Below are 16,267 nucleotides of genomic sequence, written 5' to 3'. Positions count from 1 at the left end.
ATCCCGCTATCAGCTTGAAACAGTTTTATCTTTTCTACATAGTTACCTGAAAAAAGGACAAGAATGGAAGATATGATCTCAGGCATTTTGATGAAACAGAGGCCACTAACTTATTTGAGTTTTACAAGAAGTAAGCAGGTATGGGCAAAGTAGATTTATGACCCAAAATAAGTTCTTAATTTGTGGGTTTTTAAATCAAGGACAGAAAGAAAGCAAGCAACAAAAGGTAACACAACACAGAGAGCTGTGAAATAAAGAATAAAACATCATTAAAATCAGACATTTCAGGCTACATGGTGAAAAGAACTACCTGAAGAAATATGAGATTTGGATACTTACTTCTGTTTGAAATGTGCAAAACAGATGACATAGGTATGGATGTTTAGTCCCAAGGGCTAAAACCTTACGTTCTATAAGTGTACACTCCACGTCATTATCCTCTAGCACCACATCTTTCTTCAGACACTTTACGGCATAATACCTATCAGTCCCTTTCAGTTCAGCAAGCAAAACCTGTAAACACGAGAGAATGAATTATTAATATATTTCTTGTGTGGTTCCTGTGAGAGCGAGAGCTGTAAAAGAAATTTAATGTTTGTAGTTAAAGCAGAAAAGACTCAATTACAATAGCTGGATACAGAAATGAAATCAGATATTCTCATAAAATTTTTGGTGTAACCGCTGACAGTTCAAATGGAGCTATAGTAATTTCTGCTGCTACTATCTTAGTTCTAAAACTGACACATCACTGGACTGACAGATCAAATGAAAGTCAAAGGATGATTCACCAGTTACCTATCATAACAGTTTTGCTCTTGTTTCTGCCAGACCTTTGAAAGAAAGATGTTCATCAAAATTTGAATGAACTTATAAAACAGGGCATAGAGGTATAAAGGAGGTCAAATAATAACTTGTTGTCTAGACTTTAATGTTGAGATGTGCACTAACATTGCCAAATTACATATACAACAAAAAGGAATATACACTTCCTTAAAATTCCATTGGTGTCTTCAAGTGCTCCAGAAGCTCAGTCTACTGCAATACATGTTGTAAGTTGCTGATGCAAGAAAATGTGGACAGACTGAAGAGATTACTTTGATATCTTTTCACATGTTGCAACAGTGTGATTTTTGAAATCTTAATGGGTTGTTGGAACTTTTGCATAGACTTCATCTTTTAGTTTACACCAGTGAAAAAGTCTAGTGGTGTCAAAACAGGTGAATGTGTGGGTCAGCTGATGATGTCTTCACATATGATCCAGCAAACAGGAAAGATCTGGGTGAGAAGTTGCCTAATTACAAGCTAGTACTGAGCCAGGCATCTCTTGTACTGGTACCACATGCATCTACATATTTGAAGTGGCTCTTCCTTAAGGAGAGGTAGTAGCACTTCAGTAAAAAGTTGTGCTTATCTTTAACTGTTAAGACCACCTCTGTGAAGTAAGTACCCATCACACATTTTCCAATGAACCTGCACTTAACTACATACTCCACTGCCTCTGTTGTTTAACCTGCTACAGTCAATCTGGATGCTCAATAACCCCCCATAGCACATTCAGCTTTCCACAATTTGTAAAGTTAGCTTCATCAGTAAAGACAGTTCTATGAAGATAGACTCTACTGTCTTGATGTCACAACAGAACCAAGTCAGCCATAGTGCCAGTAGTGTCAGTGTCATCGTAACTGCCGTCTGCTTCACGTCTGCTGTGCAGCGAGCTACCTTAATTTAAGTATTAATTGTATTTTTCTTACTTGTCACTTCTTCTTCCGTGTGTATTTGTTTTAGGAAGCTTTAATTGTCGGGTGCTATTAATAGTGTTCCATAGATTTCGTGTTTGCTTTGAATACAGTCAGAGAGAGTCCCTGTAGTCAACCATAGTGCCAGTAGTGCTAGTGTTTGTTTTCAATACAGTCCAGAGGCAGATAGTGCTATTTTCATTGTTTTCTACAAGAAGTGGCTAGCAACCACAGTTTAGTGAATAAACAGCCGCCTTTAGTGAATTAGCAGTCTAGTTAAAGGTTGATTAACTCTCTTCAGTAAATTGATTCCTTAGGATGGATAGGATGTGTGACTGCTGTGTACGGACACAGGAGGAGCTGGCCACTGTTCGCGAACAGCTGAGCGTGTTGATGGCCGCGGTCAGCCGTCTTCAGGCTGCTGCCTCGGAGTGTAGCAGCAGTGGGGAGTCTGGTGCGTCGCAAGGTACAGGTGTTACATGCTTCACCCATTGTCCCTGCTGTCAAGACATCTTCGCGGATACCGGGCGCGGTTGGGCCACCCTCTCCTCAAGGGGAGTGGCGGGTTCAGCGGCGTTCGCGGCGCACGAGGCGGAGGGTCAATGTGGAGGCTGGCCATGTGGCATCGCCCGCTCTGCCTGTGAGTGGACATGTGGCTGCTCCTTCAGCAAGGTCCGAGCAGGCACACGGGGGAGGGGTTTATTAGTTATTGGGAGCTCCAACGTTAGGCGGGTGATGGAGCCCCTTAGGGAAATAGCGGGAAGGTCAGGGAAGAAGGCCAGTGTTCACTCTGTCTGCTTGCCGGGGGGTCTCATCCGAGATGTGGAGGAGGCCCTACCGGCGGCGATAGAGAGCACTGGGTGCACCCGACTGCAAATTGTTGCTCATGTCGGCACCAATGACTCCTGCCGTCTGGGTTCAGAGGTCATCCTCAGTTCGTACAGGCGGTTGGCGGAATTGGTGATGGCGGAAAGCCTCGCTCGCGGGGTGGAATCAGAGCTAACTATTTTTAGTATCGTTCCCAGAACCGATCGCGGTCCTCTGGTTTGGAGCCGAGTGGAAGGCTTAAATCAGAGGCTCAGACGATTCTGCGGAGATCTGGGGTGCAAATTTCTCGACCTCCTCTATCGGGTGGAGAAATGTAGGGTCCCCCTGAATAGGTCAGGCGTGCACTGCACGCCGGAAGCGGCTACAAGGGTAGCGGAGTACGTGTGGAGTGCACATGGGGGTTTTTTAGGTTAGAGAATCCCCTCCCTAGGCCCGACAAGACGCCTCCTGAGACGCGGCAAGGTAGGAGTAGGCAAAATGCAACAGGGAATAACAATATTAATGTGCTAATAGTAAACTGCAGGAGCATCTATAGAAAGGTCCCAGAACTGCTCTCATTAATAAACGGTCACAACGCCCATATAGTACTAGGGACAGAAAGTTGGCTGAAACCAGACGTAAACAGTAATGAAATCCTAAACTCAGATTGGAATGTATACCGCAGAGACAGGCTGAACAGTGAAGGGGGAGGCGTGTTTATAGCGATAAGAAGTGCAATAGTATCGAAGGAAATTGACGGAGATCCGAAATGTGAAATGATTTGGGTGAAGGTCACGGTTAAAGCAGGTTCAGACATGGTAATTGGATGTCTCTATAGGCCCCCTGGCTCAGCAGCTGTTGTGGCTGAGCACCTGAAGGATAATTTGGAAAATATTTCGAGTAGATTTCCCCACCATGTTATAGTTCTGGGTGGAGATTTTAATTTGCCGGATATAGACTGGGAGACTCAAACGTTCATAACGGGTGGCAGGGACAAAGAATCCTGTGAAATTTTTTTAAGTGCTTTATCTGAAAACTACCTTGAGCAGTTAAACAGAGAACCGACTCGTGGCGATAACATATTAGACCTTCTGGTGACAAACAGGCCTGAACTATTTGAAAAAGTTAACGCAGAACAGGGAATCAGCGATCATAAAGCGGTTACGGCATCGATGATTTCAGCCGTAAATAGGAATATTAAAAAGGGTAGGAAGATTTTTCTGTTTAGAAAAAGTGACAAAAAGCAGATTTCAGAGTACCTGTTGGCTCAACACAAAAGTTTTGTCTCAAGTACAGATAGTGTTGAGGATCAGTGGACAAAGTCAAAACCGTCGTACATTATGCGTTAGATGAGTATGTGCCAAGCAAGATCGTAAGAGATGGAAAAGAGCCACCGTGGTACAACAACCGAGTTAGAAAACTGCTGCGGAAGCAAAGGGAACTTCACAGCAAACATAAACATAGCCAAAGCCTTGCAGACAAACAAAAATTACGCGAAGCGAAATGTAGTGTGAGGAGGGCTATGCGACAGGCGTTCAATGAATTCGAAAGTAAAGTTCTATGTACTGACTTGGCAGAAAATCCTAAGAAATTTTGGTCTTATGTCAAAGCGGTAGGTGGATCAAAACAAAATGTCCAGACATTCTGTGACCAAAATGGTACTGAAACAGAGGATGACAGACTAAAGGCCGAAATACTAAATGTCTTTTTCCAAAGTTGTTTCACAGAGGAAGATTGCACTGTAGTTCCTTCTCTAGATTGTCGCACAGATGACAAAATGGTAGATATCGAAATAGACGACAGAGGGATAGAGAAACAACTAAAATCGCTCAAAAGAGGAAAGGCCTCTGGACCTGATGGGATACCAGTTCAATTTTACACAGAGTACGTGAAGGAACTTGCCCCCCTTCTTGCATCGGTGTACCGTAGGTCTCTAGAAGAGCGTAGCGTTCCAAAGGATTGGAAAAGGGCACAGGTCATCCCCGTTTTCAAGAAGGGACGTCGAACAGATGTGCAGAACTATAGACCTATATCTCTAACGTCGATCAGTTGTAGAATTTTGGAACACGTATTGTGTTCGAGTATAATGACTTTTCTGGAGACTAGAAATCTACTCTGTAGGAATCAGCATGGGTTTCGAAAAAGACGGTCATGTGAAACCCAGCTCGCGCTATTCGTCCACGAGACTCAGGGGGCCATAGACACGGGTTCACAGGTAGATGCCGTGTTTCTTGACTTCCGCAAGGCGTTCGATACAGTTCCCCACAGTCGTTTAATGAACAAAGTAAGAGAATGTGGACTATCAGACCAATTGTGTAATTGGATTGAGGAGTTCCTAGATAACAGGACGCAGCATGTTATTCTCAATGGAGAGAAGTCTTCCGAAGTAAGAGTGATTTCAGGTGTGCCGCAGGGGAGTGTCATAGGACCGTTGCTGTTCACAATATACATAAATGACCTGGTGGATGACATCGGAAGTTCACTGAGGCTTTTTGCAGATGATGCTGTGGTGTATCGAGAGGCTGTAACAATGGAAAATTGTACTGAAATGCAGGAGGATCTGCAGCGAATTGACGCATGGTGCAGGGAATGGCAACTGAATCTCAATGTAGACAAGTGTAATGTGCTGCAAATACACAGAAAGATAGATCCTTTATCATTTAGCTACAAAATAGCAGGTCAGCAACTGGAAGCAGTTAATACCATAAATTATCTGGGAGTACGCATTAGGAGTGATTTAAAATGGAATGATCATATAATGTTGATCGTCGGTAAAGCAGATGCTAGACTGAGATTCATTGGAAGAATCCTAAGGAAATGCAATCCGAAAACAAAGGAAGTAGGTTACAGTGCGCTTGTTCGCCCACTGCTTCAATACTGCTCAGCAGTGTGGGATCCGTACCAGATAGGGTTGATACAAGACATAGAGAAGATCCAACGGAGAGCAGCGCGCTTCGTTACAGGATCATTTAGTAATCGCGAAAGCGTTATGGAGATGATAGATAAACTCCAGTGGAAGACTCTGCAGGAGAGACGCTCAGTAGCTCGGTACGGGCTTTTGTCAAAGTTTCGAGAACATACCTTCACCGAAGAGTCAAGCAGTATATTGCTCCCTCCTACGTATATCTCGCGAAGAGACCATGAGGATAAAATCAGAGAGATTAGAGCCCACACAGAGGCATACCGACAATCCTTCTTTCCACGAACAATACGAGACTGGAATAGAAGGGAGAACCGATAGAGGTACTGAAGTTACCCTCCGTCACACACCGTCAGGCGGCTTGCGGGGTATGGATGTAGACGTAGATGTAACAAAATTCCATGCATCGTTTGCAATCCCACTGGTTCATCAGCTGGTAAAGTGACACATGATATGGATCAAAACTCTTTGCACGCAAAATGTGAAGATACATACGAATGTGTGGTGTCTGTTCTTTCGGACATGTCTGAAAGAACAGATACCACACAGTATCCGCAACTGTGATACATACTATGCATACTGAAGGTGAAAGGGGGGGGGGGTGAGGGGAAAAGGGAAAAGATAAAGGGAAAGGGAGGAAGGGGTAGAAGGGGGGAAGGGGGGGAAGGGGGAAGGAAAGGCAAGGAACTATTTATGTCAGCTGCATCAGGACTTTATGCAGCATCAGTGGTGTGCCGGACTGAGATTCAAACCTGGAATATTCTGCTTACTAGGAATTTGCATTAACCACTGTGTCCTCCAAACACAGTGTTTATCACAACTGCATAGACTAAGTCGGCAAGTCTCTAAGCTGACCCACATTCCCACCAATCCACAATCCCCGTCCGTGTCCTTCATGTGTGTTGCTTTGAGATTCGTGGAGGAGGTCAAACATAATTGTGCATCCACACTGAAGGTGGTGGATTCATTGCCCACTGAGGCAAATCAATTTTATGGAGGCATGGTTTCTGTTCTTTCTTATCCTCTGCAGAGTAATCCAGTGCCCTTACATTAACAATTTTTTGTAAATTTTTTGAGTTATCATCTTTGTTGGACAATGTCTGGCAGGATACCTATGTGCGTACAACTCAACTCTGGAAACTTCCTGACAGATTACAGTTGTGTGCAGGACCAAGACTTGAACTCGGGACCTTTGCCTTTCACAGGCTAGTTATTGCCTGACTGAGCTACCCAAGCACAACTCACGGACCATCCTCAGGGCTCCACTTCTGCCAGTACCTTATCTCCTACCTTCCACAGACTTCACAGAAATTCTCCTGCAAAACTTGCATGACTAGCAATCATGGAGGAAAGGACAGGTTGTGAGTTGGGTAGCTCAGTTGCTAGAACACTTTCCCATGAAAGGCAAAGGCCTTCTCTTCGTTACTGAAAATTATTATTCTACTTGTTTCTTTGGATTTGGATACTCCATTTTTGTTCTTGACTTTAATTAGCGCATCATCGGTCGAACCATAATTCACTCTATCGTCAGAATTATTTCCCGTTACTTCTAAAGTTTCCCGTATTCCTAACGAATATGTCGACATCGTTCAAATGAATGTCCAAGAAATTAACCAATCAGTAACACGGATGTAGGTCTTCAGGAGAAGTAAGTGATTTAGATTGTATACCACGTTCTCTATATTTCATCTTTGTAAGGCTGCAAACATTAATTGGGTTCCACATTACTGTGAACCACTGTAACTTGCGAAAAGACAGATGCTGTTAGCAAGCATATACGAAGAAATCACAAAGAAAATTAATACAGTTTTTTCTCCATTGTTAACACTTACTCATACCGCAAAGACAACTGCTAATTATTACGAATATTAAATGAGCTGTAAATTCGTGCAAATAGTAACTGTGAACAACTTATTGTGTCACGGAAACTATCAACAGAAAGTGAAATTCCATTTACAAATTACGATCGCATTGTGCCATGTTATCTATATATCGACGTACTGGCAACGAAGGATCTGTTGGCAGTGTGTTGCGCATGCACTGTCTGCTACAGCTACGGCATGTGTGCACGCTTCTCTAGCCGCCTGGCGAGCTACGAATTTGTCAATTTTCAACATAAAAACTACTTGCAGTGCGTTTCTTCCCTATGTAAAATGTTTCAGGGCAGGTTTAGACATGATTGGACCATTCACTCGCAAGGTACCGTTTTCACAGCCATCATACGCTTCGGAACAAATACCTGGCACCACACCAACCGATGATTTGATGGTGATCCTCGGCCTGTACCCAGCAGACACAGCTGAAAAATGCGGTGCGGCCTCCGATAGGCTCTGTGAAGGGTGCGTGACGAAATTCCATCAAATAACGAAACAAAGAATAACAACCAAAGCCCATCTCCTGAACTGGAAGGTGATGTATGACATAACAACTGAGAGAAAAGAGGAAGTGGCCAAAACGTGCGCCAGCTTTACCTTAAAATTCGCGGACGCCTAGCCCTGGACCAAGCAAACCGCAACCGTATCGTTGCACATTACACATCATTGTTACGGCCCATATATTACTGTTTACCTGCACAGGTGCAACAAGAAACATAATTATATCTGTCCATGTTCTCGTACGGAAACGGTCTAGCCCCTAGCTTTTAATTGTACTGCCTATAACGGAATTAGGGAATTTATAAGGGAAACAAGGTCCCACACGAACATCGAAGAAATCGCGTATGGTGGACGATGGTAAATGATGTCGTTAACATTATTTTTTAACACAGAAAGTACAAATTCCATATGTTAGGATACGACATTTGCCAAATCCCCCTAAAAGAAATATCCGTTCAGCTTAACACAGCAGCAGTGAAAATGAGAGAGCGAACTCGAGCGTGATTGTGAATGACGGTCAGCTGTCGGTTGCAACCTGTGTTGTGGAAGACGTATAAACGATTTATATGAATGCGAGTGTTGTGTTCACGAATATGCATGTGCAACCAACATCGCAGCGCCGAATCAGGCAGAATCCACAGTACCACGTCAGACCCACGCCGACACAACATGAGCAGCACACAAAAAACATGAAAGTTCACTGTAGGGCATGAGAACAACGACAGAATTAACTTCATGGATTTAAAAATCTCCTGCAAGAACTATAAACATTACTTTGGAATTAGCAGAAAACCAAGAGTCGCTGATGTGGCTATTAATAGCTCGTGCCACATTTCTGAATAAACACATCATTCATATTTGCAATGCAGACAACTCTTAGTAGCACGGCGTACTAAACACTGCTGAAAAAGGCAGTCTCATGACTCTGCTTGAGCAGATGGAAATACAGGGTTCCCTCCGTAGAGCAGTCAGGCTCTTTTTCTCTGGTATTTCGGCAGATATTTGAAATTTCGGTTTTTTTAATGTGTAGCTGGAGGCTGCCCAAATAAATCTGCTCATTAAATCTTTCACGCGATAACCAGCGTCGACAGAAAGTGTCTGACCGTTTCCCATTACAAACAAAATTATTTTCAAAGTGGAATTTTAAGTGTCCATTCGATAGATGGGTTCCGGTCTCTAATTAGTCTAGTGTCACATTCGCTTTGTTGAAATCTATTAACAGGGACATTAAAACAGGAAGAATAACCAGTAAACCAGATATGACTGAGCTGCGCTGCTGCATGGCGGAAACAGCAAACACGGGCTAGAGCACCACACGAGTCCCAGCTAGAGTACTGGTTATTCATCGTGTTTTACTGTCTCTCTTAACGCACATCGATAAAACAAATATCGCACTAGATTAATTTGAAACCTCCCTATCGATGGACAGGTAAAATTCCGATTGAAAATCATTTCGTTTGTCAGGGGAAACAAACAAAAGCTTTCCGTCGACACTTGGCAGTACATGAAAGACATAATGAGCAGTATTTGTTGGGGTTAACTCCAGCTACACGTTGCAAAAACGAAATTACTAACACCGGAGAAAATGTGTCTGACGACTTGTAGGATGGACACTCGGTAAAATTATAAAAGGAAATTGACAACGAGTGAACTCATCAATTTAAAGTCTAAATCGGAAGTAAAGCAAGACATTGAAAATCAGTTTGCGCAATACTGAGTACATATGGAAAAGCATGTTCATTTGAAGTTTAAGCCCATTACTTCGAAGGTAGAGTCTGGTGAATTTGGCAACCGACTTTCGAGATTCAGAGTGCCTGGTAAGTATTCCATAGTTCTACAATTCTTTGTACAAAATTTGAATAGTTCTACCGAATTTAGCGAAGAAAATAATAATACTTCATAAAATTTTAATCTTGTACCAAAAATTGATAATCAAAATTATGAATAGCTCCAGAAGAGTTCTACAGAGAACCCTAATGACATTTTTGTAGGGCTAATAGTTTATGAGATAACTGCAATAACGAGGGACCCATTTCCAAACTCATGTGAAGCTGGCAACCGATGTTCGAGAAAAATAATTTTTCTCACAGTTCTTTATGGATATGCCATAGTTCTAGAGTTCTTTCTACAACTTTTTTATAGTTCTGTAGAGTTTACCGAAAAAAAATTAATATCACATTTCGGAATAGCTGACTAGCTGTGAAGTTAGCATCCGACTTTCAAGAAATATACATTTTTTCAGAGTTCTCGGTAGATATGCTATAGTTCTAGAGTTCTCTGTACTAAATTTGAATAGTTATGCATAACTTCACCAAAAAACACTAGTAATCGGGAAAATTTTAATGTTGAAAAAACTTATTTGCTGATTTTCGAGAATAAAATTGTGACCACAATTCGGAAGAGCTCCCAAAGTGTTCTACAGAAAACCTTAATGATATTTTTGTCTAGGTATTAGTTTACAAGGTAACTGCAGTAATGGGGGACCCATTTTCACTACAGAAAATATACGAAATCGCCCTAGAATTCTGATGACAGTTCTAATCACAGTTCTGGATAGCACCTCAAGAAAAACCTTGAAAAACCTAATTTAAGTTCTTGTGAAGATATTTATGATGGCAATAATGTGGGATCCATTTCTTAATATACAGTTTTTCAATCTGAAGCTGAGCGTCGCTGCCCTAGCTATGATCGGTGAAAGTGGGTGCACATCGTGTCGACCGTTGTTATTTATCCTGCTACTGACAACCTCAGCAGTCTAACGGTAGTTGTCATTTTTGGTCTGCTTATTGTGTTGTATTACAACAACTTTAATTTAATTTGACACTCTTTGCTACAATTAACTACCGAATTTGAAGGTAGGTGTGTCTGTAATTTGCTTTCACGAGCTCCTGTTATCTCAGTGTTCGATACGTACAGAGATTTTCCAACATTTAGAAAGACATACGCTATTATTTTTTTCAGAGAGGAGTCCAGATGCGTCATACAACTCGAGTACCTTTTGTATCTTCTTACGTTCACTGTCGCGGTTGGAAAACGGGGATAGGGGTAGGCTCTGATACGCTTAGAGGAGGTTAACTGACTCACGCAGTTACATCGATTAACTTACGTCACTTCAAAGGCACAAGCTTATTGGAGAACAAGTGTTCAATAGTCGGAAATCATCTCCTAGATGAGAGGGTGTGTGCTTTCGTAGACCTAGCTTAGTGGGAGAGTGTCGTTTGATGAATAAAACTATGAGCCAGATTTCTGGATGCGAAGAGTGTGTGTGTGTGTGTGTGTGTGTTAGAGAGAGAGAGAGAGAGAGAGAGAGAGAGAGCTCTGAGAACTTGGAACTTGAGTCGTCTGTTCTCTCCGCACACTAGAAACAATCCCAGTATACGATTGTTTGTAGACATAATTAATATTTTTAATAAACAACATCTGTTACAGCAGAGTACCTTACATACCATTATATTTGATTCTTTTATCCGTGACGTTGTTTCACCCTTAATAAATGTGACGTTTGAAAAGCTACAGTATTTATCTGTATGTCGTTTCAAATAGACGTAGGTATATGACTGTGTGCAAATGTTCTTAGCTCTAGGAAATGTTCACTGGGTAATGAATGCCAGAAAGTAATTATGGTAGGATTATTTTGATACGAAGAAAGCTTATCAGTTTTCATTTTTAACAATGGGATTGTTTTTAAACGAATCAGCTCTATTTCTGTGTCACTGCGAATCTGCATTATATTTTGTTCACTAACTGAAAATTGGTTTGAAACTTATGATAACCACGTTCAAATGACCTTTGCAATATATACGTTTTCTAGTCTATTTGGTCACATCGTTGTTATCTGCAGCACATTGTTCTTTCACGTATGGAAATTTACTATAATTCGCATTTTATAACTGAAAGATGACTAGTTTTAATATAATTTTCACCGAGCGAGGTGGCGCAGCGGTTAGCACACTGGACTCGCATTCGGGAGGACGACGGTTCAATCCCGTCTCCAGCCATCCTGATTTAGGTTTTCCGTGATTTCCCCAAATCGTTTCAGGCAAATGCCGGGATGGTTCCTTTGAAAGGGCACGGCCGATATCCTTCCCCATCCTTTCCTAACCCGAGCTTGCGCTCCGTCTCTAATGACCTCGTTGTCGACGGGACGTTAAACAACACTAACCTAACCTATAATTTTCAATGAAATGATGCTTTTGCCTTCTAGTTTTTAATTTAGGCCCTGAGATGGCATCTAACTTCAACTACAATGCCAAATCAAACTGGTAATTGTCATGTCATAAAGTTCTCTTTTAGTGATGTATTTTCCTGTTCTAAAAAATCAGGAACAGAATTTTTCAAGTTCCTACGTGTATTCAGAAGCTTTCCTATAGAAATACTAGGCTTCATAATGTAGGGCAAGTTCACCATACTCGAAATCCAACAATTCACTGAAGTCTCAGAATTCTCGTGTCGTTAATACCGTACTTCTATGTTTATCCACACATTTCAAAACCATTGGCTGCTTATGTAAAATATTGAGGTTTTTCCACACAGTGACTCTTGGTGTCTAATGCAGTAATATTTTAGTACAGCACAATTTAAAAAGTTTTCGAGCAATGTTGCAGTGCCGTTGATTCTACCCAGCATTGACGGCTGTCCGTCAGTACACACGCTGACGACATTACGAGGTGCAACAATAAAGTAATGAGACTGATTTTCTTTGCAAGATGCGGCAACCCTGCAGGCTTGCGTAGGCACAGTATTTTGACCTTGGTCTATAAGTTGCTTCTAGTCCAAGTGGTACATCAATGCAACTGCTCAGTCATGAGTTGTGCTGTAATAAGTTAACATGTGTTTGTGTCTCTCATCATGGAAATGGAACTGCATAATATTGCGCAACAGTATGCCATTTCCTTTTGCGTTAAATTGGGTGAAAACGGGATGACAACTTACGGTAAGCTTCAGAAGGCTTTTAGAGAGGAAGTTTTCGTTGGCATAAAATGTTTAGTGAAGGCAGAACGAATGTTGAAGACCGCAGTGGACGACCTTCAACCTCACGGACGGATGTCAACTTGGCCAGGGTGCGTGAACTCATACGATCTGATCGAAGATTATCCGTGCAAATGATTGCAGAAGAACTGAACATCAACTGAGAAACGGTTCGTTTAATAATAACTGAAGATCTTGGTATGAGAAAGATTTGTGCAAAAATGGTCCCCAAAAATCTTACACCACAACAGTGAGAAACACCGAAAAATGTGGCAGCCGATCTGTTAGTGCAAACGGAAATCAATCCAGAATTGTTGAGCCGTTTTATCACTGGTGATGGAAGTTGGTTTTTTCAGTACGATCCAAAGACAAAACGCCAAAGTTCGCAATGGTGCTCAAAGGGACCATCCAGACAAAAAAAAGCTCTCATGTCAAAGTCAAAAGTGACATGCATGCTTGTGTGCTTCTTTGATTCCAATGGAATTTTTCATAAAGAGTGGGTGCTCATTGCCGCCGTTGGATAAGCAGCTGCAGCAGCAAGTCGTATACTCCTAGCTCACTCATTTGTTACATAGTTTAATTCTTAATTTCTTTGCGTGTTTTTGGTACTTGCATTGTTTAATTCATAAATTTCGGGCGTTTTATAGTATTTGAGAGTTGTAGCATCGCGTTTTAGTACGCGAATAGTGTAAAATCGCATAGTCTCCTTCCGCCGCCGAGCAGTGTGTCAGCAGTGCGCAAGTAGCAGCATTACTGCATTTACTAGGCAATCTTGTATTTTAATAACCGTTTAAATTTTGTGTCGATTTGTTTGCGCTCTCTGTAGATTAGTTCAGACGTTCTTTGCACAACAGTTTTTAGCATGGATAGGGACTGCAACTGCTGTGTTCGGATGCAGGCTGAGTTGGCATCCCTTCGCTCCCAGCTTCAGGCAGTGTTGGCTTCGGTCACACAGATTGAGGCTGTTGCCAATGGGCATCACTGTGGGGGTCCGGATGAGGGTTTGTCGGAGACGGCCAGCTCGTCCCACGCATCCCCCGATCGGACTACGACTGTGATTGCCCGGGATACTGCCCGCATTGAGGCTGATCCCTCACCTGTGGTAGAGTGGGAGGTCGTCTCAAGGTGTGGCAGGGGGCGAAAGACATTCCGGAGGGCTGAAAGGAAGGCCTCTCCAGTTTGTCTGACGAACCAGTTTCAGGCTCTGTCTCAGGCTGATACTGATCTTCGGCCTGACATGGCTGCTTGTCCTGTTCCAGAGGTTGCCCCTCAGTCTGCAAGATCCGGGCGGTCACAGAGGCTGGGCTTACTGGTAGTTGGGAGCTCCAACGTCAGGCGCGTAATGGGGCCCCTTAGGGATATGGCAGCAAGAGAGGGGAAGAAAACCAATGTGCACTCCATGTGCATACCGGCTTGAGTCATTCCAGATGTGGAAAAGATCCTTCCGGATGCCATGAAGGGTACAGGGTGCACTCATCTGCAGGTGGTCGCTCATGTCGGCACCAATGATGTGTGTCGCTATGGATCGGAGGAAATCCTCTCTGGCTTCCGGCGGCTATCTGATTTGGTGAAGACTGCCAGTCTCGCTAGCGGGATGAAAGCAGAGCTCACCATCTGCAGCATCGTCGACAGGACTGACTGCGGACCTTTGGTACAGAGCCGAGTGGAGGGTCTGAATCAGAGGCTGAGACGGTTCTGCGACCGTGTGGGCTACAGATACCCTCGACTTGCGCCATAGGGTGGTGGGGTTTCGGGTTCCGCTGGATAGGCCAGGAGTCCACTACACGCAACAAGCGGCTACACGGGTAGCAGGGGTTGTGTGGCGTGGGCTGGGCGGTTTTTTAGGTTAGATGGCCTTGGGCAAGTACAGAATGGGCAACAGCCTCAACGGGTCCGGGGCAAAGTCAGGACATGCAGGGACCAAGCAGCAATCGGTATTGTAATTGTAAACTGTCGAAGCTGCGTTGGTAGAGTACCGGAACTTCAAGCGCTGATAGAAAGCACCGAAGCTGAAATCGTTATAGGTACAGAAAGCTGGCTGAAGCCAGAGATAAATTCTGCCGAAATTTTTACAAAGGTACAGACGGTGTTCAGAAAGGATAGATTGCATGCAACCGGTGGTGGAGTGTTCGTCGCTGTTAGTAGTAGTTTATCCTGTAGTGAAGTAGAAGTGGATAGTTCCTGTGAATTATTATGGGTGGAGGTTACACTCAACAACCGAGCTACGTTAATAATTGGCTCATTTTACCGACCTCCCGACTCAGCAGCATTAGTGGCAAAATAACTGAGAGAAAATTTGGAATACATTTCACATAAATTTTCTCAGCATGTTATAGTCTTAGGTGGAGATTTCAATTTACCAGATATAGACTGGGACACTCAGATGTTTAGGACTGGTGGTAGGGACAGAACATCGAGTGACATTATACTGAGTGCACATCCGAAAATTACCTCGAGCAATTAAACAGAGAACCGACTCGTGGAGATAACATCTTGGACCTACTGATAACAAACAGACCCGGACTTTTCGACTCTGTAAGCGCAGAACAGGTAATCAGTGATCATAAGGCCGTTGCAGCATCCCTGAATATGGAAGTAAATAGGAATATAAAAAAAAGGGAGGAAGGTTTATCTGTTTAGCAAGAGTAATAGAAGGCATATTTCAGACTACCTAACAGATCAAAACGAACATTTCTGTTCCGACACCGACAATGTTGAGTGTTTATGGAAAAAGTTCAAGGCAATCGTAAAATGCGTTTTAGACAGGTACGTGCCGAGTAAAACTGTGAGGGACGGGAAAAACCCACCATGGTACAACAACAAAGTTAGGAAACTACTGCGAAAGCAAAGAGAGCTTTACTGCAAGTTTAAACGCAGCCAAAACCTCTCAGACAAACAGAAGCTAAACGATGTCAAAGTTAGCGTAAGGAGGGCTATGCGTGAAGCGTTCAGTGAATTCGAAAGTAAAATTCTATGTACCGACTTGACAGAAAATCCTAGGAAGTTCTGGACTTACGTTAAATCAGTAAGTGGATCGAAACAGCATATCCAGACACTCCGCCGGACGCGGTGGTCTAGCGGTTCTGGCGCTGCAGTCCGGAACCGCGGGACTGCTACGGTCGCAGGTTCGAATCCTGCCTCGGGCATGGGTGTGTGTGATGTTCTTAGGTTAGTTAGGTATAAGTAGTTCTAAGTTCTAGGGGACTTATGACCTAAGATGTTGAGTCCCATAGTGCTCAGAGCCATTTGAACCAGACACTCCGGGATGATGAAGGTATTGAAACAGAGGATCACACGCGTAAAGCTGAAATACTAAACACCTTTTTCCAAAGCTGTTTCACAGAGAAAGACCGCACTGCAGTTCCTTCTCTAAATCCTCGCACAAACGAAAAAAATGGCTGACATCGAAATAAGTGTCCAAGGAATAGAAAAGCAACTGGAATCACTCAACAGAGGAAAGT

General features: G+C 43.0%; 1 protein-coding gene across 1 annotated transcript in view; it reads right to left on the bottom strand.

Moving 5' to 3' along the window:
* Nucleotides 1–16,267, bottom strand: part of LOC126184246 (uncharacterized) — a 175,832-nt gene that overhangs the window by 47,526 nt on the left and 112,039 nt on the right. Inside the window, exon 4 of the mRNA XM_049926615.1 lies at nucleotides 340–513. Within this exon, the coding sequence (XP_049782572.1) occupies nucleotides 340–513 (174 nt within the window). The remainder of the gene's footprint in view (nucleotides 1–339; nucleotides 514–16,267) is intronic.

The sequence above is a fragment of the Schistocerca cancellata genome, chromosome 4, assembly GCF_023864275.1.
Source record: "Schistocerca cancellata isolate TAMUIC-IGC-003103 chromosome 4, iqSchCanc2.1, whole genome shotgun sequence".
Lineage (NCBI taxonomy): Eukaryota > Metazoa > Arthropoda > Insecta > Orthoptera > Acrididae > Schistocerca > Schistocerca cancellata.
The sequence above is the reverse complement of the archived record's forward strand: the minus strand, read 5'-3'. Positions and strand labels throughout refer to the sequence as shown.